This window comes from Lolium perenne, chromosome 5, assembly GCF_019359855.2.
Source record: "Lolium perenne isolate Kyuss_39 chromosome 5, Kyuss_2.0, whole genome shotgun sequence".
In the NCBI taxonomy this organism is placed as follows: Eukaryota; Viridiplantae; Streptophyta; class Magnoliopsida; order Poales; family Poaceae; genus Lolium; species Lolium perenne.
In genome coordinates this window covers 216,256,595-216,281,374 of record NC_067248.2, presented here as the reverse complement: position 1 = coordinate 216,281,374, position 24,780 = coordinate 216,256,595, and the positions used below count along the sequence as shown (strand labels likewise).

The 24,780-nt window shown below is 48.6% G+C and overlaps 2 protein-coding genes across 2 annotated transcripts; both read left to right on the top strand.

Annotated features, from left to right (window-relative positions):
* The first annotated feature begins 5,690 nt into the window (after window positions 1-5,690).
* LOC127301923 (purine permease 3) lies at window positions 5,691-16,195 on the top strand. Its single transcript, XM_051332222.2, has 2 exons — window positions 5,691-6,626; window positions 15,749-16,195. Exons 1-2 carry the CDS (start codon window positions 5,862-5,864, stop codon window positions 16,091-16,093), a joined length of 1,110 nt encoding a protein of 369 aa, XP_051188182.1. The 5' UTR covers window positions 5,691-5,861; the 3' UTR covers window positions 16,094-16,195.
* On the top strand, window positions 6,634-12,431 carry LOC139831087 (uncharacterized). Its single transcript, XM_071820303.1, has 2 exons — window positions 6,634-10,102; window positions 10,176-12,431. Exons 1-2 carry the CDS (start codon window positions 8,735-8,737, stop codon window positions 10,524-10,526), a joined length of 1,719 nt encoding a protein of 572 aa, XP_071676404.1. The 5' UTR covers window positions 6,634-8,734; the 3' UTR covers window positions 10,527-12,431.
* Window positions 16,196-24,780: the final 8,585 nt, after the last annotated feature.

The window sequence follows — 24,780 nt, the reverse complement described above, 5'->3', positions numbered from 1 at the left end:
AGGATGACATGCGGGTCCCTTTAGCCAACAGCTTACTCAACGTTTCAAAGGGGGCAGGGGATCAAAATAAAAAGGCAAGCCAAAAATCAGAGGGTGAAAAAAAATCCAACAAAGGAAACTTTTATAGCACATAGAGGATGCCAGCAGGTTCCTCAACGTTTCAAACGTGGCATGAGATCGAAAGAAAAAGGCAAGTGACCAAATATGAGGTGCCAAAAAAAACTCCAAGAAAAGAAAGTTGATTGCTCATAGAGGATGACATGTGGGTCCCATTTAGCTGCAGCGGTCTCACTGTTTGAGAGGCGGCAGGGGATCGAAAGAAAAAGGCAAGTGACCAAATATCAGGAGCCAAAAATAATTCAAGAAAAGAAAGTTTTATAGTCCATAGAGGATGACATGCGGGTCCCATTTAGCAGCAGCGGTATCACCGTTTGAGAGGCGGCAGGGGATCGAAAGAAAAAGGCAAGTGACCAAATATGAGGTGCCAAAAAAAAATCCAAGAAAAGAAAGTATTATAGTACATAGAGGATGACATGCGGGTCCCATTTAGCAGCAGCGGTATCACCGTTTGAGAGGCGGCAGGGGATCGAAAGAAAAAGGCAAGTGACCAAATATCAGGAGCCAAAAAAATACAAGAAAAGAAAGTTTTATAGTACATAGAGGATGACATGCGGGTCCCATTTAGCAAAGAAATGGTATCACCGTTTGAGAGGCGGCAGGGATCGAAAATGGCAAGTGACCAAATATGAGGTGCCAAAAAAAATCCAAGAAAAGAAAGTTGATTGCACATAGAGGATGACATGCGGGTCCCATTTAGCAAAGAAGGTCTCAACGTTTCCAAGGCGGCAAGGGATCAAAAGAAAAAGGAAGTAGCCGTAAATCAGGGTGTCAAAAAAAATCCAAGAATAGAAAGAATTTTGGTTCATAGAGGATGACATGCGGGACCCATGATCCTGCATCGTAAACGGCTCGATCGGAGAACGTTGAACGAGATGGCGCGATCGAGAAAAAAAACAATGCCCGAGAGGCTGCCATCTGGGCCCTACATCCCTCGGCGGTGCGGATTTGCGTTGACTCGGCCGGCGAACCCGAGATTTCGAGATGCACCACGTCCCGGGCCACCATACGCGACGTTTTGGCCGCTTTCGTCGGGCTAGGTGGCCTCAAAAACGAGAAAAAAAAAGTTTTGACATGCACCACGGAGGGACCCAAAATCGTCGGCCATGGTACACCAGCAACCACGGCGCGACTTCAACTTCGTCGGCCATGGCAACTTTTCTTGTAGTGATGGATGGTTGATGGAGACGCGTTGGTGGCGATGATGGCGATGATCTCCTCCAATTCCCCGTCCCGGCAGGGTGCCAGAACGGAGTTTCTGATCCCGAGATTGGGTTTCGCGACGGCGGCGGAGTTCTGGATGTCTTCTGGAAAATTGGTCGAACCTCCCGTGCGTTTTTAGGTCAAGGGATTTAAGTAGTCCAGAGGGGAGCGTCGGGGGCTGGCCGAGGTGGCGCCACCATAGGGCGGTGTGGCCCTGGGGCCCACCATGCCGCCATGTGGTGTGCGCACCTCGTGGCCCCCCTCCGTCTCGTCTTCTGGCTCCGTAAGTCTTCTGTGAAAATAGGCCCATTGTAATTATTTCCGGGGATTTTCCTGAAAGTTGATTTTCTGCACAAAAATAAGACACCAGGGCAATTCTGCTGAAAACAGCGTTAATCCGTGTTAGTTGTATCCAAAATACACAAATTAGAGGCAAAAAATAGCAAAAGTGTTCGGGAAAGTAGATACGTTTTGGACGTACCAGTTTGCTAGATGTTCGTTGTGATTGCTTGTTGTTCTTGTGGAGTTATTGGTGTTCATGGTCACGATCTGCTTAGATCTGTTAGTGTAATCTCCAATCGCGGTAGATCCTTTATAGATCAAACTGAAAATTGGTCAAACTGTTAGATTTTACTATGCATGCAAAGAGGGGGATGTTTTTAATGGGGTTTAGCATGTTGTGAACTTGTGATTGATGTGCGAAAGATTAAGCTGAGTCACACTAGTTTGTTCAGTCGGAAGAGGAGATAGTGGACTTGAAGAACGAAGTTGATGTGCTTAAGAATCTGCAGAGAACCCAACCACAAGTGATGAGGGCTAAGAAACAGGAATGTGAGGCAGAAAGAAAGGCTTTGGACGCTGAAAATAGAAAGCTAGAGTATGACATATACGATCTGTTCCAAGTGAACTTCGCAATCATGTCACATATAAGCTCAAGAGGATCAGAGCGATTTGTGAGGAGTGATGAATGTGTTGTAGATGTACTGTAGGACATGCTGCAAACGGTTGAGCTAGGGAGAGTTTGTAATGTACCCTAGGTAGAATTTGTAATGTACCCTAAGTACCACTCGTAATGTACTCTATTTGAACTTCTACTTGTGTTGTTTCTGATTGAACTAGGCAGATGATTATAACTTGGGATCATAGTGTGAGGAGATGATTGATAAGAACATATGACATGACTGAACATGACCATGTCATTGGTTCTGATCAAACATCTCCTCCATATGTCGTCATATTATGAGGCCTATGGTACCTTGCTTTGCATGTTTCTTCTTCTTCAGTTCTGCATTGGACAATAATTCAACAATGGCAAAATGGAAGGTAAGGTGTTGCCCTCAAACTAATTAAGTCATGTGTGCCATATTTGATGCACACTGGACTTAGTTTTTAGACGGTCCCTCTATCTGCCATGTGATCCAACATGAGTCTTCCCTTTAGTTTGTCTGGTGCATTGGCCAATGATTCAACAATGGCACAACGGAAGGAAGGGTGCTTACCTCAAACTTAGTCATGTGTGCCATATTACTTGCACACTAGACTTAGTTTGCGGACAATCCCTTTACTAGTCGTGTGATCCTATATATGAGGCATCTTTTTGTTTGTCTAGTGCATCAGCCAATGATTGAATAATGTCACAATGGAAGGCAAGGTGTTGCCTTTAAACTTAGTTGTGTGTGCCAGTTTTCCCTGCACACTAGACTTTGTTTGGGGACAGTCCCTTCGCCTGGCGTGTGACCAAATGTATGAGGCCTCTTTTGTGTTCACCAATGATTCAAATATAGCACCATGGAAGGATAGGTGGTGGCCTCAAACTTAGTCATGTGTGCCATAGTCGTTGCACACTACACTTAGTTTGTGGCCACTCCCTATGCCTGCTTTCTGACCCAATGTATGAGGCCTTGTGTGCTTCTTCACTTTTGCATTGGCCTGTGATTCAACAAAGGCACAACGGAAGGCAAGGTGCTGCCCTCAAACTTAGTCGTGTGTGTCACATTACTTGCACACTAGACTTAGTTTGAGGGAAGTCCCTTGAGCTACCGTGTGGGCCAATGTATGAGGCCTTACAAATGTTTTCAATGCCCGTTTTCATCAATATTTGTGAGTAGGCACACCTCTAATGGCATGTGTTCTTGCGGCAGACTGAGAAGATCATGCTTGGGTCACATGCTGAGACCACCGATGAGGGACCGTCAAAGAAGCGAAGGGCAGCTAATGTCGGCCACTTCTAGGACGAGGTAGGACCGGACCAGTTTTCGTGCATCGTCTTCAGGCCCACCTTCGTTTGGCTCCTGATTCCTCAAGATTTGTCAAGTGGTTCAGAGAAATCCCTTCCGACATCATCGTCCGCACCAACACTGGCTGCAACTAGAGGATGACTACGATGAGAGAATACGATGACGCATACATCGACCAGGGGCGGGGGGGGGGGGGGGGCTTCGTCATCGCCCATCAGCTCAAGGTAGGCCAGTTTCTCACCTTCAAGAAGGTGTCCTCCTTCGAGTACAGTGTTTTCATCTTCACCCACACCTACACTGAGGTGATAACCAGGTGCCCGTACCATGGCGATGCCACCAGGTGTGTTGTCTTCGAAAATATGTCTGAATCTTACATGGTACTATGTCACTGCTACCATGTCGTGTCTAGTGTCTAATGGTGTTTGTTTGATGTTCGTGTCTTGTCCTGAACTATGATCGTGTGTGAACAATGGTGTGCCCTAAACTATGATCATCCATGAACAATGGTGTCTCGTGAATTAGTATCGACTAAGTTTCCTTGTGCTTGCATTGTGTTCTTACTTGTGCGGTTGATCACTTCTAATCTCACTACGCAGTGGTGGAAGAAATCGGTCTAGGTAACCAAACACGCCTACACTAGTGGAAAACAGGCCTTTTGCACCGGTTAGTAAGGGCTATATGCACCGGATGCCCAACCAGTGCAAACAATCCGGTGCAAAAGGCCCCCCTTTTGCACCGGTTTAGTTACGAACCGGTGCTAAAGGGTGCACCACGTGGCGGCTGTCGGGCGTCCGAGCGGGAGGACCTTTAGCACCAAAACGCTGATGAGCTGATGGGTGCGGCAGAAAAACGGCCCAAAACGCTGCCATGGTAGAACTCCGCTATCGTAAAAAAATTTGAATTATTTTCTACTCCCTCTTTTCTTTCCCTTTTTAAGATTTTCTAATATTTTAGTTATTTCACAAGTTTAGTCTCTAACTACCCTTCTCTCTAGTCCAATTACTTACTCGTGCTCAAACTTCTCGCTCGGTCACCCATCCTCCCACTACTCTAGCACTAGCACGCTTAACTTCCAAGTTCCTTTCTATCCCGCATCCAAGTGCTTCGCGCGCATGTATGTGATACTAGTATCATATCAATCCTATTAACATGTCGGTCGATGTCATATTTCTTTATTGTTCAAATTTTAAATAATTATTTTAATAAACCAAAGTAATGTTGTAATAATAATCTTGAATAAATAAATAAACATTAACTTTATAATTTGTATTATTTTTAATTATTTTCAAAATTTTAATTTTTTAATTTTTTTTGCCAAACCTAAAACCTAAAAATTTGAACAGATTTTATTTTTTTGAATTTTCTATCATTTTATTTTCTATTTTACAGTGTTAAAAAAGGCGATCCACGGGAGGGAGGGTGGAGGTGCGTGTGCACCGGTTCGTAACACGAACCGGTGCAAAAGAGTTTGCGGCTGACGCCAACCCTTTTGCACCGGTTCGTGTTACGAACCGGTGCTAATACCGCGGCTGGGCCCCTGGACGTCCAGACCGCACGAACCGGTGCTAATGACCCCTTTAGCACCAGTTCGTGCCAAATCCGGTGCAAAAACTCTTTGGAGAAAAAGCCAAAACCCTTGTTTCTACTAGTGCTAGTAGATTTTGTACATCCCCTTCGCGCCAATGATTTAGATTTAGGGAAAATGTTAAGGATAGATTTGGTTTAGTTGATTGGTTTCCTATTGTGTAGAAATTGTGTACATCTCCTATTTATTGGTACGATCGGTTTATGATCCTTATGTTCTTTGCTCTGTACCTTTGTATGTCTATAAAGAGAGGAAAACCCCACGATAGGATATCACGGCAAATCACTTTTCTAAACTGCAGGTAGTACCAGCTATCCATTGACGTCTGTCGGCCACCTTCGTGGTAGCGCATTGTACTACCATTGAAGCCTTGAAGTGCTCAGTCATCAACGTCTCATCCGACTATCACGGCTGCTACGATGTCCTACGTGTCAAATTTCTCCCCAAGGACCATCACTGCTGCCGACTCAGTACTTCGAAACGATGGCACAGATGTGAAATTACTCCGGAACCATGCCACACAATTAAAGTGTGCTCAGTATGCTACCGGACTCGGTGCAATAAGTGGCCACCAAGCTGGTAACCAAACACTTGATCAGTTCATATCCAGAGCGCAGTGTGCGTGCTAGCTTCCAAATAGACAGACGGCAGCCAGCCTCAAGCGCGCACAAACAGGATCAGCACTCGGACACGCACCCGCACTCAGTAACGGAGTAGGCATGGACGTAGAAGCGCTCAAGGACACGCTCCCCGCGCCGGCGACGGAGCCGTCGCCGGCGCCGCGCAAGAAGGGGATGCACTGGCTCGTCGTGGTGATCAACTGCGGGATGCTCACGGTGGGAACCACGGGCGGGCCGCTCATCACCCGCCTCTACTACAGCAAGGGCGGCCACCGGCAGTGGCTCTCGTCGTGGATCGAGACCGCCGCCTGGCCGCTGCTGCTGGTCATCGTGGTGGCGTCCTACATCACCCGGCGGGCGCGCGACCCCAGCGCGTCGCTGCTGCTGACCCGGCCGCGGATCCTGCTCGCCGCGGTGCCGCTGGGGCTGGCCATGGGCGCGGACAACTTCCTCTACGCCTTCGGCCTCTCGTACCTGCCGGTGTCCACCTCCGCCATCCTCATCTCCACGCAGCTCGCCTTCACCGTCTTCTTCGCGTTCCTCATCGTGCGGCAGCGCCTCACTGCCTCCTCCCTGAACGCCGTGGCGCTGCTCACCATCGGCGCCGTGGTGCTGGGCCTGCACGCCTCCTCGGACCGCCCCGCCGGGGTGAGCAGGGGCCAGTACTGGCTGGGCTTCGTCCTCACCCTCGGCGCCGCGGCGCTCTACGGCCTCATGCTGCCGCTCGTCGAGCTCACCTACAAGCGCGCCGCGGCCGGCGGCCGCGTGCTCACGTACGCGCTGGTGATCGAGGTGCAGCTCGTCATGACCTTCGTCGCCACCGCGTTCGGCACCGTCGGCATGGTCGTCAACAAGGATTTCCAGGCAAGTGCCCCCACGCGCGTCCCTCCTGTCCCCTGCACTCTCTTCTACGTCTCGATCTCGTCTCCATTAATTTCCAGGTTCCAACAAAGGATTGCACTAAACATTCAGTACAGTTAATTACTGTAACGCACGCTTTCCCAAACAAACCTTGTAAATTTCCAGGCCGGCACTGTAGGATACGAGCGCGGCAGGGATAGAATTTTGCGTCGTTTTACGAGTGACAGTATTTTTTTTTCTTGGCGGGCAGAGAGTAACGGAGTAGACCTGTAGTCCGGCGAACTGTGCCCACCCTGTAGTCAGCTGGGCGCAAAGGCATCAGCGCTTCAATTCCCCGAATGGTTTGGCGGCCATCGAAAACATTGGCCATGACCCATACGTCCTGGCAGACGGCGTTTGGCATCAACAGCACCGTTTTATTAGGCATCATGTGTTGTCTCCACATGTCTGACCGCTTCTGGGTTGCATCGTCGACATCATGTGTTGTCTCCACATGTCTCCTCCGCTGAACAGGAGTTGACTCACCGACGGTCAGCCAGTCCAGCTGCCACCAGGGAGGAGACGCCGCTGAACCTCCGCTCGCCTCGCAAACGACACCAAGTCACCGGTGGAGCAGATGAAACCAGTCCAACAACAAGGCACAGGAAAAAAACAGGTCATCGTCGGCGCAGCAAAAACTGGAGAGATTGAATCGCCGACGAGTCATGCCCGCTGACTCGGGCAGAGCTCCCCCACCGGAGACGTACGCACCAGCAAGAAACATGCCATCGATAAGCCCTTCCCGGGACCGCAAGCGGGCCTCCAACAGGAGGTAAAGGGAAGGCACATGGAGGCCAAGAACCAGCTGTAGATCGGCCTAATCCTAGTGCATGGATATGGAAGAAAACATCACTGGGAAAAGCCAAGGGCACCGCCATTAAAACAACCAAGAAAACATGCAGACACCCCAAACCGATCCGCTCAAGACTCCAAGAGAGAGGATTGAAATCAATTCGCCGGAATAGAAAGATTTGGGCAAGAAAATCCGGCGAGATAAGCACTAGAAGACAGTGATTTATTAGGAGACAAAAGGGGGCAAAATCAACCTTGCGAAGGGGATTTGCCATGGGATTATTGGTGGAGCGGCCGGGCGGTTGCTGCTTACCGCAGAATCCAACGACCAGCAGGCCGATAGACACGACAAGTAAAGCAAGCAGGCGAACGGCGCGCCGATGGGCACCCAGATCCACTGACGTTAGGCTCTGAAAAGGGAAAGCAGACCATAGTTGCCAGAATTCTGGGTCGTGCGGTTTGAGGTACGGGATCGAGGGTCGAGGATCGGAATCTCAGCGAACAGGGATCGATGAGGGGTATACATCTTTGGTACGGAATTTTGGGTCGGGAATCGCGATCCACTTTATTCTGGATCGAAGTAGAGACGAATAAGCTGAGAATTATATCCGTGTTTTTTAGGAAAGAAGAGACGAAGAGGCCTGGAATCAAGCCTATTAATTAGCCCAGATATAACCTCCTGGAATTACCTTTTTAAGTTTGTCTTTAAAAGCAATTTCCATACTTTTAGGTTTTAATTTGGAAGGCAGCAACAAGGAAACGGGATCGTGATCCCGCGCTAAACCAGGTCGTTCCACTCGACGTTCCCGATCCCGTTCCGGATCGATCGATCCTGGATCGTGGAACGGGGCACCGACCCCGAACCTGGCTACTATGAAGCAGACCACGCTGCAACACCAGGACACGTCATGAGACTATATTCACAGGGGGAGGCGGTGCCGGGCCCCTCTCCAATCCCACTCCGGCCGGCAAAGCCGGCGGAGAAGAGGAGAGGAGGCACCGGGGATTCTGTAAAGGAAGAAGAGGTCAAGGGCGAGCAAGAGGATCTCTTTCTCCAACATGCATATCTTTGTGGTGGCGTGAACCGCCCTCGTTCCGTCTCTCTCCCTGGTTTACTAGAGCTTGAGCTGTGGGACGGCAACCACATCAACAACAATAGGGCGTGTTTGGTATCTCGCACGACATAGAGTATGAGCTGATAAATATGCATTTGTTAGAGCATCTCCAACCGCGTCCCCCAAAGCGTCCCCCAAAGGGATTTGGGGCGCGCCGGACAAAAAATGCGTTCCAGCCGCGTCCCCCAAAGCCCATTTTTGTCCGGCGCGGCCCGATACAGTGTCCGGCGCCCCGAGCCCGTCCCCGTCCCACAGGAGACGCACCGGGGACGCCGGACACAACGAAAAGCGAGGCGGGGAGTGGCGGGGCCGACTCGTCAGCGGCTCAGTGAAAAATCGTCTCCCACTCCCGCCAAATCCCGCCCCTCCCGCCATATCGCGCCTATCCCGCCGCACATTTCTGGCCTCCCCCGCCGCCAATTCATTTATCCTTTCCCCGCCGCCGATTCATTTCTCCTTTCCCCCGCCAATTCGTTTCTCCCTCCCGCCGTCCACCCGCCGCCGCTACCTTCTCCCCATTCCATGACGCCGCCGGTAGCCCCCAAGAAGATGGCCAAGAAAGCGGCCAAGAAGCCACCGGGCAATGCGACGAAAGGGGCGAAAGCGCCGTTCGCGAAGCCGCGGAAGGCGCCTGCACCGAAGAAGAAGCCGGAAGGATGGACCGATGATCAGTGGCATGAAAACTGTCTGCGCCGGAAGATGTCGACGGCGGAGCGGAAAGGGCGGAGGGCGGCGGAGCAGGAGAAGAAGGCTCTGGCGGCGCGCCAGCACCACCACACAATGGCCGGGTGTATCGCCGCCACCAACGCGAGCCCATATAGTATGAACGTGCCGGTGTACGTTCCGGGAGTCTTCTCTCCGTCGTCATCCGCCTTCTACAACGACGCCCCCACTCCCGGGTGCGTGACGCCTAACTTGTCGCCGCACTACCAGGATGCGCTGCCGCACGACGGCTTCAACCCCAACAACCTCTACTCCCCGGCGTACGAGCAGCGCGAGCCAGGACCCGGTGCGGACGGCGACCCTTTCACTGGCCGCTGGGGGCCGCTCGAATTCGAGGGCGCCGGTGCTGAGGGTGCTGAGGAAGAGGAGGACGATGAAGAGGACGGGGTGGAGGACGAGGACGACGACGAGGACGGCGAGGAAGAAGACGAGGAGGGTGCCGGTGACGATGATCTCGTGGAGGTCGACGTGGACGGCGTGACGAAGAAAAAGAAGAAGAAGGCGTCGAGCACACGAGGCCCCAAGTGGACGGCTTTGGAGGATCTTTGTCTGTGCGAGTCGTGGGCAACGGTGAGCCATGACTCCATCATCGGCGCCAACCAAAAACACGGGAAGTATTGGACGAGAATCAAGGCCGAGTTCGATGAGCGCAAGCTCATCAACAGCGAGTACAAGAAAGTGACAATGAAGAGGAGCCAAAAGGCAATGTCGACGCGATGGGCCATCATCCAGGCGTCGGTGAACTCCTTCCATGGATACCATCAGGAATTACTGACCAGAGCCGAGAGCGGCGCCGACCTCTCCCAAATGGTACGCCTCTTTCTTCCATAATCTGTAGCGCCTACATTGTGTTCGATGAAATGATTCCGCTTCCTTTGGCTAGTTTGATAGGGCCATGGAGGTTTACGCGAGGAACTCGGATGGGCATAAGCCGTTCGCGCTGATGCATTGCTATAGCAAGCTCAAAGGGAATGAGAAATGGCGGTTGACGCGCCTGTCGCTGTCCAAGGGGAAGGACGCCAATGATCTGGACGCGACGTCGGCAACATCGGCAGGGCGTCCTACTGGCAACAAGGCTGCCAAGGCCGCCTTGGCCGACGCCGCGTCGGGTGAGAAGACGCAGGCATCGATCACTCCCGCGCCAAAAAGAACGACGAAAGGTGGGTGGAGCTGCTCAAGAGGCAAGAGGAGAAGTTGGAGCTCAAGAAACGCAGGGACGACATGTCCCTGCTGAGAGCGTCGACAGAGGGAATGTCTCCCCGGACGCGGGCAGCGCACAACTTCTTCAAAGGCCAGATCCTCGACGACATCGAAGCCAAAATGGCGGCGGCCGACGCGGCAGCCCAGGAAGCGGCAGCGGCAGCAACTGCGGCGCAAGAGCCGGCTGCAGCGTCTTCGACTGCTACACCATCGTCGGCCTACGCGACGGCGGCGGAGGAGACGGAGTATGCACAGCACCAGGCAGATCGCGACGAGGTCGTCGTGATCGACGGGCCTGCGTCGACTCAGTATACGTCGCCGTCGATCAACTCCTTCTTCTAATTTAGCATGCACTATATGGTCTGTAATATGATCGCCGCTACTCTGATCGCGCTACTCTGATCGCCGCTACTCTGATCGGCGGGAACGATCTCTTTTGAATGCAAAATTTAAATTCTTGATTGGGGGCGGCGTTTGGGGGACGCGGCTGGGGAGCGACGTCCCCCAAAGGCGGCACGAACAAAACACGTCCCCCAAACATTCAATTCGGCGCGGTTTGGGGGACGTTTTGGGGGACGCGGGTGGAGATGCTCTTAAGGGCTACTAAATAATGGGGGTCCAATTTTTTTGGTAGGCTCCACTTCTACTAAAGATTCGCTTGTTCTTTTCAAGATTTGGGAAATGCAGAGTGGCTCTCGGGTGCCACACACCACTATACTAGAAAAGTGAAAAAAAGGTTAAAAAAATGATTTTTTTTAAATCAAAGATGATCAGGTATTGTATCTGTATAAAATGTTTCTCTAGGAAATACTTTCATTGTATTCTGGGTAAAAAAACAAACTCGAAACACCCCATAATTAGGTACTATTCACTTTATATTCGTCATAATTTTTTTTGTTGCCCTGAAAACCATGGAAATTATTTATTTTCTAAACTTTTTTTTACGATTACAAATTTGATCATCTTTGGTTTTCAGGAAGTGTGTGGCACCCGAGTCCTTGAAGATTTTCCTTATTTTTTTAATGTGGTGTTGTGTCTCCCGTGGCATGCATGACACATCCACAACTGAACACCCAACACAGAATCTTTTCAAAAACCACCACATCCAGCCCGAGCTACCAAACGAACCCACAACTCGTTTTTCTCCACGAGCCCGAGCTACCAAACACGTTGTGAGAGGCGAAGACGATATCGTGACCCCAGCGTACAAGAACTAGTTTCGGTGGGAATGCTTCTAGCTAGGCTGTGTCAGGCTGCGACATGGGCAACATGGGCAACGTCCTCGTCCACATCGAGTGGGGCGATTGTGCCTGCAGATGCCACCACCGTCACCACCACCATGGCGGGAACTAAGGATGATGTCGCGATCGTCGTCCTCGCGGTCTACTCCTCACTTCCGTTGTCTAGCGGCCTCGCTGCTCCTTGGGCCACCTTGCTGGAAAGGGCGAGGTCGAGGTGAAGTCTTCCTTGCCACCAAGGAAGCGCTTGACTGTGCGAGGCGATGACATTCTCTTCTGACAACCTATGCGACAGACATTTTTGCAACCGCCTCACGAAAAGTTGTACCTTCGCTGCCCGAAGAAGCAGCCGCTGATGGCGGGCGCATGTCAGACGCAACCAACGCTCAGATCCACCAGTAATCGTGGCTGCCCAAGGCCCTGCTCGTTGACATGACCCACCAATGTGCGACATCGGCTGCTTCTTCGACCTCACGGGCGGCAGTGAAGCAGGTCCTATCGGCACTGATCGATGGAGAAGGAATGAGCACCTACGCAGTCAAGGAGGGGGAGTCAAACGAGGAGGACTATGAGCGGTTCTGGTGGCACGCGCCGGGAGGACAGTCATGACGATGATTAGGTTTAGATTTAGTTCAAATTCTGTTCAAACTATACAAAATATCTCCAAATTTGAAAAATTGAATTGATTTTTTTTGTAAATTCATATGGGGGATGAGGCTGCGAGGGTCGTCTCCAAACGGGGCAACAAGCGCGGGCTCCCTCATTCGAGCAATTTTCCGCTTTTGCCATGCGCAGTTTAGGAGAGGCCGCTGGTGATGATTTGAGATCTCAACAAACATCACGATTAAAGAGATGATGTCAGGTCTCAACAAACATGATGGTGAAAAGATGGGGGCTCGAGCACATCCAATTAGCTTGCGTCGACGTTAGCTAGCTAGCTAGCTAGCTAGCGGTGTTGTCGTAGCGTTTGCGTGGAGTGGGCGCCAACTGCCATTTTCTCGCGCGTACTGTATTTGCCGGGTCGGTGCAATTGTGGCAACAGTGGCATGGGACGTCAAATCTCCTTGCTCCTCTGCATGTCAACAAAGATCCAAGCCTAGACGAGGCGAGCAGCCCAAAGATAACGAATTTAGAATATTGCCCACTTGCGGTGGGGTCGACTCGGTTCACACTTTTGTGTGATCGTCTCTGTACCGTCCAAACGATGATAATGGTGCCGCGACCATTTCAACCTCACGGCCGTGGTAAAATCCAAATCTGCACAAGTTTTGTGCAGCTTAGAAGACACGCTGGTATACATGTGTGTGTGTGTGGAGAGAGGGAGCGAAATACATGAATCACGGCGCTCCACCTTTGCCCCAAGCTTCCCTCCGTCGGTCAAGCACCGTACCGGCCATCCCTCTAAGTCCAGTGAGTGGTTAGAGCATCTCCACCGGTAGCCCCTAAATAGACGTCGGTAGGGGCGTTGGCACCTTGTTTGGGGGCGCCGACACTGCAGCCTCTAGTTGGGGGAGCTGTTGCCACACCAGCGTCCCCAAAACGGCGGCCCCGATAGATGTTTTGAATTAAAATCATAAATAAATGCATAGAAAATTGAATAAGAAATATTTTATTCCACAAACTAATACATAATTGGGAATGTGGTTCACATGAAGATATAGTTTGGAACATAGTTTTCCACAAACTAATACATAGTTTGAACCATGGTTGACACAAATATAAAACATTGCAAACAAAACTAAACCTAACTAGGCCGGTCATCGCAGGTTTCGTGTGTTCGCTGCCAAGAAAGAACACTCAAGGGCACACCCAGTCACCCAAACTGGAAAATCCAGCTGCCGAGGGTACCCTTGTTGGTTCTTTCGAGGAAGAACATCCAAAAACATGCGAGCCGATATTCGCTGCGAAGAAACAACACTCGTCAGTCGTCGTCCTCCTCGGCGCTGTCTACGTGGTAGTTCCGGTGGCAACGCGTCTCGTCGAAGACCTTGACGCTCATGTCCCTTTTGTCAAAGTAGGAGAACACGAGCACGAAGCCGGCTTGGAAGCTGTGGTGGCGCGCGAACTTCTTCCAGCCGATGTGGAGGTACATCTTGCCGCGCGCGTCGTAGATCACGTCCACGATCCACCGGTAGTAGCCGCATGAATCCTCCCGCAGATGCAGCGTGCCTGGGTGGTCGTCGCCGGCGATGAAGTAGGCGAAGGTGTCCGGCAGCCTCTGGATGCCACGTGGGTCGCCCTTGAGGACAAGGACGAACTCGAACAGCACGGGCCCCTCCACGTCCATCTCCGACGATGAAGACGACGACGTCGCAGGCGATGGCGTGCGTGCACCTCTGCCGCGGCCACGGCCACGACCACGGCCGCGACCTCCGCCTCGACCAGACATGGCGTCGTCTTTTTAGATGGTGGCGGCTAGGGTTGGGGAGAGAGGCGCTAGGGTTTGTGTGTGGGAGGAACGATGAGAGGCTGCCCTTTTTATAGGCCGGAGGGAGGCGGGGGAGCGGCGACGCTCATTAACAGCGGCACGAAGAGCAAGGCGCGCGCGACGGGACGGTTCGCTGCGCGTCTGCGGAAACTGCACCGCCGCTGCGCCCCAATAACTCCCGTCGCGAGGTAGGCGACAATTAGGTTAAAATTGAATGAGCCGCTGACGCGTCGGCCCCGCCACTCCCCGCTAGCGTCGACTTTTGGGATGTGTGGCTGACAGGCGGCTCCCACACCCAAAAATTTCAGCCTCGCGAGGCGCCGGCGCGCCCGATTCGCACTCTTGGCGAAGGGACCGGCACGGGGTTGCCGGCGATTCTATTGGACTCTAAAATTGGCCGGCGCCGTATGGCGCGCACCGGTGCGAGCCCATTTTCGCTCATGGCCCCTAAATTACTATCGAGGTCGTTATCGGGGCGTTGGTGGAGATGCTCTTATATCCTCTCAGAAGCCGTGGCACGCTGACCCCACTATAAGTTTATTTGCTCCCATCGACCGCCTCCATGCTAGACAGGTGCTTCGGGGAAATAGCCACTGCACGAATCATGACACATTGATCTAACGGTGGAAAGATGTGACTGAGCCCTAAGCTAAAGCTGAAAATTAGCAAAACCGTGATGAAATATCTGCTGCGACCCGCGGGAATAAAATGGAGGCAGCTTCCAACGCGTAGCTGCAGGCTGCAGGAGTGCAGGACCACATTTCCTTCTTTCTCTTCTTCCCCCGCCCGGGACAGGCCTGCTTGTGAGTCAGCCTCCTCCTCCTTGCCAAGTTTCCTTGCTTGCTCCCATGATCGATCATTCATGCATGAAAACCATCGTCAGCCACCACCGAACCTCCTAGCTAGAGACCTAGATTCCTAGACACGTTATCCCCTTGTATGATGCGATGCATTTGGCAAATGGCATTTTCCTTAAGTGGAAACACAGGATTTTCAGTGAAGAAAATGCACTACAATGGAATGGGTGTGGGCAGCGCTCGATGGCTTCTGCCCATGGACTTTCTTTCCCTAGCCGTCTAGGCCCATTTAGAAAGAAGCCTTATTTGGCTGCTTAAGGTAGGAGTACCGTGGTACTGCGAAGCTAGGGGCAGCATGATCACATGGTTTCTGGACGGCACAATTCGGCACCCAAAATGTGCCCCGTCACTAACCATAAGAAAAAGGATTTAACCCCACCTTGCGCATGCGTGAAAAACAGTCGTGGATTCGTCTTTGGATGGAGAGGCAGATTAGGCTTTTTAAGCACAAAGAGATAGATAGAGGTAGAGAAGTGTGTCACCGTGCTCCTACTTTCTCGATCGTCATCTTTGACTCTTCCATCCTACCAAGGCACTCACAAGCTAGTAGCTCACACAGTAACAAGCACCAGCGACACAAGATACACTGGTAGCAAGATTCAGATCATGCTTTCGGTCGCACGCTTTTCTACTTTTTCTCCTTATTTCTGTACGTCGCAGACCACGCCTACAACACTATGCATAGAGCAACATCGACTGATCACTTATGGATGGATGTGTTTGCTGGGTGCAGGCGATCGCACGGGAGGCGCGGGCGTTCGAGCTGGGGGAGGCGCGCTACTACACGGTGCTGGTGTGGAGCGCCATCCTGTGGCAGTTCTACTTCCTCGGCAGCGTTGGCGTCATCTTCTGCGTCCACACCCTTCTCACCGGGATCATCATCGCCGCCTTCATCCCCGTCACCGAGGTGCTCGCCGTTGTCTTCCTCCACGAGAAGTTCAGCAGCGAGAAGGCCATCGCCCTCGTGCTCTCCCTCTGGGGCCTCGCCTCCTACTCCTACGGCGAGTATGTCGACGCCCAGGCCAACAAGAAGAAAACGACCTCGTCCGAACCCCAGGCTCTTCCTAGTTCTAACTAGGCTCCTAGCATATATTCCTTCTATACCTTCGATATGCATGTAAATATGACACGATCAGAATCAAACTCCATTCCCCTAGAATATAGCGGAGATCTTATCTTATCTCATGGTGACGAATTAATCACGATCCAGCTGGGAAGATAGAGGTAGCTCGAGACATAGAAGACAGGGGATGCGCTACAGTTCATCTATATTTGTAGCTGATGTAGATTGCTATGACGATTCTCTACTTTTCTAGAAATCTGAAATGAACCAAGCGAAAAAAAGAAATACACTGTTAGTTAGGCCGCAATTTGATAACAGGTGCAACTAGTTTGGGTAGCTCCATCTCATCGCGGGAGCCAAGAAATCTCCCAAAACACCTACTCTCTTATTTGACAAGCCGGCCATTGGCAGTTTTGGGCGCATTTTCCTTTTTTTCCTTTTCATTTTTTTCTTTACCGGTGTATACATTTCCTTTTGATAACATATATTTATGTGAGAAAACACAACCCAGATAAACATAATATATACACGGTGAGATAAAATTCTACTTTTCTGATATAGCATTATTTTATTTTGATTTTTTCCCGAAGTTACGTAAGATTTTATTTGATATGATTAGACATGTTAGTTGACATGAACGAATGTATTTCTTGGATCGCGAATTTTTCTATGATGTGGAACACTTTAATCTATTAAACAATGGACAATTTCTAGAAGTTCCTCACTCTCCTCATGGGCATCATCATCGCTGCCTTCATCCCGGTGACCAAGGTGCTGGCTCTCGGCTTCCTCCGTGAGAAGTTCAGCAACCAGAAAGCTGTCACCCTCGTGCTAGCTCTTCCTTTCAGGCCTCGCCTGGACTCCTACTCCTGCGACGCATACACCGACGCCCAAGCCACCAAGAAGAGAAAAGAGGCCATGACGGAAGCCCAGGCTTCCTAGTCGTCTATCGTGTGAGCCGGTGTATTCGGCGATCGGTTCGTACCGATAGGAGTTAGAAACTGTGATGTGGACGATAACCTTCTGAAGTGAAAATAAAAATAAAAATGTAGAAAGGAGTGGAAAAAAATGAAATTAAAATTGATAAAATGTATAACCAATATTTGTGAGTTCTACACAACTAGTTACGTGTTGTACTGGTTATGTTCTACTCACATGGAAAAGAGGTAGTGAGTTCAAATCTCATGAACCGCTAAGTATGTTTTTTTTTGCATGGAATTGGATGAGAAGCGACGTTGTTCGTGGAAATGGTTCAGGGTCACCCGTGCCATAAAACGCGTTAAGGAGACAGTTAGGTTAGTTAACGGTTAGGTTAAGTTAGTGTTGGCCCAAGTCAAACCAACCAACCAAACCGCACCCTTCCGACCGAGCGCGCGCACATTTTCTGGCGGCAGCGGCGGAGCTCACCATCCTTATCGATGGCGGCGGAGCTTGCTCAGAGGACGGCGGCGCTTTCGTTCTACTGTGGACGTGGTGAGTGCCATTCGAAACCCTAATTCCTCTTCCATCATTCTCACCCCATTAGATCTGAGGGCTGGATTGGGCTGAGCTTAGTTTGTGGCCGGCGGCGCCCTGCTGCGGGAGGGGAACGATATGTAGGCGGTAGAGGGGACAAGTAATCGGTAATTCATCCCATGTGGAAACTCAATTTCCATTCTATTTGCTTACTTCCTCGAATCGTAGCTCACATTGCCTGCCAAAAATAGGGGAAGGGATACATTTAAAATTTGCATCATCTTTCCCTCCAAGGCATTGTTAATTGATGGAAGCATGCGGGTGATTGAGAGAGACATGTTGGTTGAATGGGATGTACCTATTGAAGACTTTGATCCACAAGAACTAGAAAGAATGGAAGAGGAGGCGGTGAGGAAAGTGGTGGACAAAATTGGGGAGAGTGTGGTTTGGGGGCCATAGCAAGAAGTATCTTTGTTAGCGTTTGATGTTTGAAAGCAAAAGTATGTTAGGATTGAAACAGGGGAAGAAACGGTAGAAGAAATCGATCGGCGAGACAGCTGGACAAGCAGAAGTGTTCTGTTTTTGGCACAACTCACTGATCTGAACCCTACATCTAGGGTTTGATATGTGGCATCGAAGTTGGCTTGTTAGATTGTTGAGGATGATTGGGCTACACAAATGCAGGTAATTCCTTTAGTTACTGAATTGGCACTGTTATCAGGGCAGGCAGGTGCAGAAGAGGCAGATAATCATGTTGAGGAGGTTGTATCTATTGATTGGAATACAACTGACATAAGTGACCGAACAAATTTGGTCATTGCTCCAATGTCTGACATTCAAATGGCAACTATGTTTGGTATTCCTATAGATGAGAAAGACAAGGAAAAGGAGAAAGATCAAGCTGCAGATGATGGTAACATACATTCAAGGACTGCAAATGCAGATATAGATTCAAAGTTGATGCATGATGCTCAATTGAAGTGGGTGATGGACATGATGATGATCTTATATGTGTTTATGACAAAGAAAATCCATTTATTGAAGTAGGTAGATTATTTCCAAGCACGGATGAGTTCAGGATGTGTTTCAGGACTTATGCAGTTAAATGTGAGTTTGAAACCAAGACTTTATGGACAGATACAAAGAAATTCTATGCCAAGTGCAAAGGTTATGATGGTGGTGCCATGCCATGCAAGTGGTATATATCAGCTAGACGTCAACCTGATGGATTGACAGTAAGGGTGAATCAAATTCCAAAAGCACATACTTGTATTACTTCTTCACAAATGGTTTCAAAAATGACATCCTAACTTTGGGTGGCAGAAAAAATCACTCCTATTTTAGCAAAGACACCAAACACCACTGTAAAGAAACTGGTCGTAAACAGGAACCGGAGAAAGTGTCATGCTATATACTCCCTCCGTGCACTAATGTAAGATGTTTTAGATAATTTTCAAATAGGCTAACCTACACATTAAAAATAGACTAGACACAAACAAAAATGATTGAACCTATAAAGGGACTAAAACATCTTACAGTTCTTCATGGAGGTAGTATTTGCTATTCGTTCATCTCTGGGAAGTTCGCGAGTATGTATGTTGGTGTCCTGGATCATGTTAGGCACATCACTTAAGAACACCGTCTCTTACTAGCTAATCGAGCAGTTGATCAATATCTATACACACTTTGTTGGAGCCAAGCACACCATCCATATCTACTGATGAGTCGACACTAGTAGAAAACGGACCTTCCGTCCAGGCCTTTTGTCCCGGCCCAGTCTGGAGCAACAAGGGGAAGGAAGGTCTTATTTGTTGTCCATGTCTGAAATGTTGGAATGAGAAGGATTACTCTTGCTCAAGAGACATTCAGAGCCACCTGCTTCAGCACGAATTCATGTCCGGCTATAATGTTTGGACTAAGCACGGGGAAGAAGGGGTTATGATGGAAGACGGCAATGAAGAAGATAACAATGACAACTACCGATCTATGTTCCCTGAATACGGTGATACCACATTGGAAGGCAATGAAGAAGAAGGAGGAGGTGAAGAACGGGCACCAGATGAGCCTGGTGATGATGATCTTCATCGGGCCATTTCTTATGCAATGAGAGAGTGTGGCACAGATAAAGAGAGGTTGCAGTTCGACAAGATGTTAGAGGACCACCAAAAATTGTTGTACCCAAGTTGCGAAGATGGGCAGAAAAAGCTGGGTAGCATATTGGAATTGCTGAAATAGAAAGCAGAGGCCGGTGTGACTGACTCGGGATTTGAAAAGTTGTTGATAATATTAAAGAAGCTGCTTCCAAGAAAGAATGAATTGCCTGCTAGTACGTATGAAGCAAAGAACCTTGTCTACCCTCTAGGATTAGATGTGCAGAAGATACATGCATGTCCTAATGACTGCATCCTCTACTAGAGTGAGAAATACGAGAATGAGACTAAATACCCGATATGAGGTGCATTGCGGTATAAGATCAGAAGAGATGGCCCTGGTGATGTTGAGGGCGAGCCACCCAGGAAGAGGGTTCCTGCGAAGGTGATGTGGTATGCTCCCATAATACCACGGTTGAAACGTTTTTTCAGAAACAAAGAGCATGCCAAGTTGTTGTAGGATAACGTTGCATAGAAAACAAAAAATTTCCTACCGCAAACACGCAATCCAAGCCAAGATGCAATCTAGAAGACGGTAGCAACGAGGGGATTATCGAGTCTCACCCTTGAAGAGATTCAAAGCCTACAAGATGAGGCTCTTGTTGCTGCGGTAGACGTTCACTTGCCGCTTGCAAAAGCGCGTAGAAGATCTTGATCACGATCCCTCCGGCGCCACGAACGGGCAGCACCTCCGTACTCGGTCACACGTTCGGTTGTTGATGAAGACGACGTCCACCTCCCCGTTCCAGCGGGCAGCGGAAGTAGTAGCTCCTCTTGAATCCGACAGCACGACGGCGTGGTGTCGGTGGTGGTGGAGAAGTCCGGCGGAGCTTCGCTAAGCGTGCGGGAAGTGGAGGAGCGGGGCGGCTAGGGTTTGGGGAGAGGGGGGCGCCGGCCACTAAGGGGTGCGGCCACCTTGGTGGTTCTTGAGGTGGCCGGCCCCCTCCCCTTGTCCCTCATTATAAAGGTGGAAGCCCCAAGGGTTGGACTACAAGTCTCCGAATAAGACCCGAACCCAAAACCTTCCATATGATAGGGAAACCTACCCAAGCTAGGACTCCCACTAGAGGTGGGAGTTCCACCTTCCATGGAGGGGGTGGCCGGCCCCCTTTGGGGGAGTCCACTTGGGACTCCTCCCCCTCTAGGGTTGGCCGGCCATGGAGGTGGAGTCCCTCCGGGACTCCACCTTCCTTGGTGGTTTCTTCCGGACTTTTCTTGAACCTTCTAGAACCTTCCATAGAACCTTCCGCATCATTTTAATTCACATAAAATGACATACTATATATGAATCTTATTCTCCGGACCATTCCGGAACTCCTCGTGATGTCCGGGATCTCATCCGGGACTTCCAACAAATATTCGAACTCCATTCCATATTCAAGTTCTACCATTTCAACATCCAACTTTAAGTGTGTCACCCTACGGTTCGCGAACTATGCGGACATGGTTGAGTACTCACTCCGACCAATAACCAATAGCGGGATCTGGAGATCCATAATGGCTCCCACATATTCAACGATGACTTTAGTGATCGAATGAACCATTCACATACAATACCAATTCCCTTTGTCACGCGATATTTTACTTGTCCGAGGTTTGATCTTCGGTATCACTCTATACCTTGTTCAACCTCGTCTCCTGACAAGTACTCTTTACTCGTACCGGGGTATGTGGTCTCTTATGAACTTATTCATATGCTTGCAAGACATTAGACGACATTCCACCGAGAGGGCCCAGAGTATATCTATCCGTCATCGGGATGGACAAATCCCACTGTTGATCCATATGCCTCAACTCATACTTTCCGGATACTTAATCCCACCTTTATAACCACCCATTTACGCAGTGACGTTTGGTGTAATCAAAGTACCTTTCCGGTATAAGTGATTTACATGATCTCATGGTCATAAGGACTAGGTAACTATGTATCGAAAGCTTATAGCAAATAACTTAATGACGAGATCTTATGCTACGCTTAATTGGGTGTGTCCATTACATCACTCATATAATGATATAACCTTGTTATTAATAACATCCAATGTTCATGATTATGAAACTAATCATCCATTAATCAACAAGCTAGTTTAAGAGGCATACTAGGGACTTCTTGTTGTCTACATATCACACATGTACTAATGTTTCGGTTAATACAATTATAGCATGATATATAAACATTTATCATAAACATAAAGATATAAATAATAACCACTTTATTATTGCCTCTAGGGCATATCTCCTTCAGTCTCCCACTTGCACTAGAGTCAATAATCTAGATTACATTGTAATATACCTAACACACATGGCATTCTGGTGTTGGTCATGCTTTGCCCTAGGGAGAGCTTTAGTCAACGGATCTGCTACATTCAGATCAGTGTGTACTTTGCAAATCTTTACTTCTCCATCTTCGATGTACTCGCGAATCGAGTGGTAACGCAGCTTGATATGCTTCAGCCTCTTGTGTGACCTTGGCTCTTGTGCATTGGCGATGGCACCCATGTTATCACAGTATATGATTAATGGGTCCAATGCACTAGGAACCACACCGAGCTCTACAATGAACCTCTTCATCCATACGCTTCTGATGAAGCCTCTGAAGCCGCTATGTACTCTGATTCTGTTGAAGACTTCGCCACCGTGCAACCGCTTCGAGCTTGCCCAGCCATCGCAGCACCATTCAATATAAACACGTACCCAGATTGTGACTTAGAGTCATCAGGATCAGTGTTCCAACTTGCATCGGTGTAACCACTTACAACGAGCTCTTGGTCACCTCCATAACAAAGAAACATATCCTTAGTTCTTTTCAAGTACTTCAGGATATTCTTGACCGCTGTCCAGTGTTCCATTCCTGGATCACTTTGATATCTGCTAGTCAAACTAACAGCATGTGCTATATCCGGTCTAGTACATAGCATGGCATACATGATAGATCCCATCGCCGAGGCATAGGGATATTACTCATCCTTTCTCTTTCTTCTTCTGCCGTAGCCGGTCCTTGAGTCTTACTCAAGACCTTGCCTGGTAACATAGGTAAGAACCCTTTCTTACTTTCGTCCATTCTAAACTTCTTTAGAATCTTGTCCAGATATGTACTCTGTGATAGCCCTATTAGGCGTCTTGATCTATCTCTATAAATCTTGATGCCTAATATATACTATGCTTCACCAAGGTCTTTCATTGAAAAACTATTATTCAAATAACCTTTAACACTGCTTAATAGTTCTATATCATTCCCGATCAATAATATGTCATCTACATATAATATCAGGAATGCTACAGAGCTCCCACTCACTTTCTTGTAAATACAGGCCTCTCCATGACACTGTATAAACCCGAAGTCTTTGATCACCTTATCAAAGCGTCGGTTCCAACTTCTTGATGCTTGCTTCACCATAGATTGAACGCTGAAGTTTGCATACTTTGTCAGCATTTTTAGGATCGACAAAACCTTTGGGTTGTACCATATACAACTCTTCCTCAATGTCTCCATTAAGGAACGCCGTTTTGACATCCATCTGCCAAATCTCATAATCGAAAAATGCAGCTATTGCTAACAAAATCCTCACAGATTTTAGCTTCGCTACAGGTGAGAAAGTCTCATCGTAGTCAACTCCTTGAATTTGTCGGAAACTCTTTGCGACAAGTCGAGCTTTATAGACAGTAGTATTACCATCAGCATATGTTTTTCTCTTGAAGATCCATTTATTCTCGACAGCCTTTCGGCTATCAGGTAAGTCTACCAAAGTCCATACTTTGTTATCATACATGGATCCCATTTCGGATTTCATGGCTTCTTGCCATTTGTTGGAATCGGGCTCATCATCGCTTCTTCATACGTCGCAGGTCCTCATCATTGTTATCCACAATCATGACATTTGGACAAGGATCGTACCAATCGAGTGGCACGTTCCCTTGTCGATCTGCGAGGTTCAAGAGTTTCCTCGTTCGAAGTTTCATGATCATTATCATTAGCTTCCTCTCGTTGCTGTAGTAGGCTGACAGGTACAACTTCTGGTACTGCGCTACTCTGATCAACGAGTATAGATTCATCAATCTCATCAAGTTCTACTTTTCTTCCAGTCACTTCTTTAGTGAGAAATTCTTTCTCAAGAAAGGTTCCGTTCTTAGCAACAAAGATTTTGCCTTCGGATCTGTGATAGAAAGTGTACCCTATAGTTTCCTTAGGGTATCCTATGAAGACGCATTTATCCGCTTTGGGTTCTAGCTTGTCCGGTTGTAACTTCTTTACATAGGCTTCGCAACCCCAAACTTTTAGGAACGACAGCTTAGGTTTCTTATTAAACCATAATTCATACGGTGTCGTTTCTACGGATTTTGATGGTGCTCTATTTGAAGTGAATGCGGCTGTTTCTAATGCATAACTCCAAAATGATAACGGCAAATCAGTAAGAGACATCATAGAACGAACCATATCTAAGAGAGTTCGATTATGACGTTCGGACACACCGTTTCGTTGTGGTGTTCCCGGCGGTGTCAATTGTGAAAGTATTCCGCATTTCTTTAAATGCATGCCAAACTCATAACTCAGATATTCACCTCCACGATCAGATCGTAAAAATTTAATCTTCTTGTTACGTTGATTTTCTACTTCACTTTGAAATTCCTTAAACTTCTCGAAAGTTTCGGATTTATGTTTCATGAAATAGATATACCCATATCTACTTAGATCATCTGTGAAGGTTAGAACATAACGATAACCACCGCGCGATGCTACGCTCATTGGTCCGCACACATCGGTATGTATAATTTCCAATAAGTCAGTAGCTCGCTCCATCATACCAGAAAATGGAGTCTTAGTCATTTTACCCATTAGACATGCTTCGCATCTATCAAGTGACTCAAAGTCAAGTGATTCAAGTAATCCATCAGTATGGAGTTTCTTCATGCGTTTCACTCCAATATGACCAAGACGACAGTGCCACATATAAGTAGAATTATCATTCAATTTAATTCGCTTAGCATCAACGTTATGTATATGCGTATCACTACTATCGAGATCTAACAGAAATAAGCCATTCTTTTGTGGTGCTCGACCATAAAAGATATTATTCATAAAAATAGAACAACCATTATTCT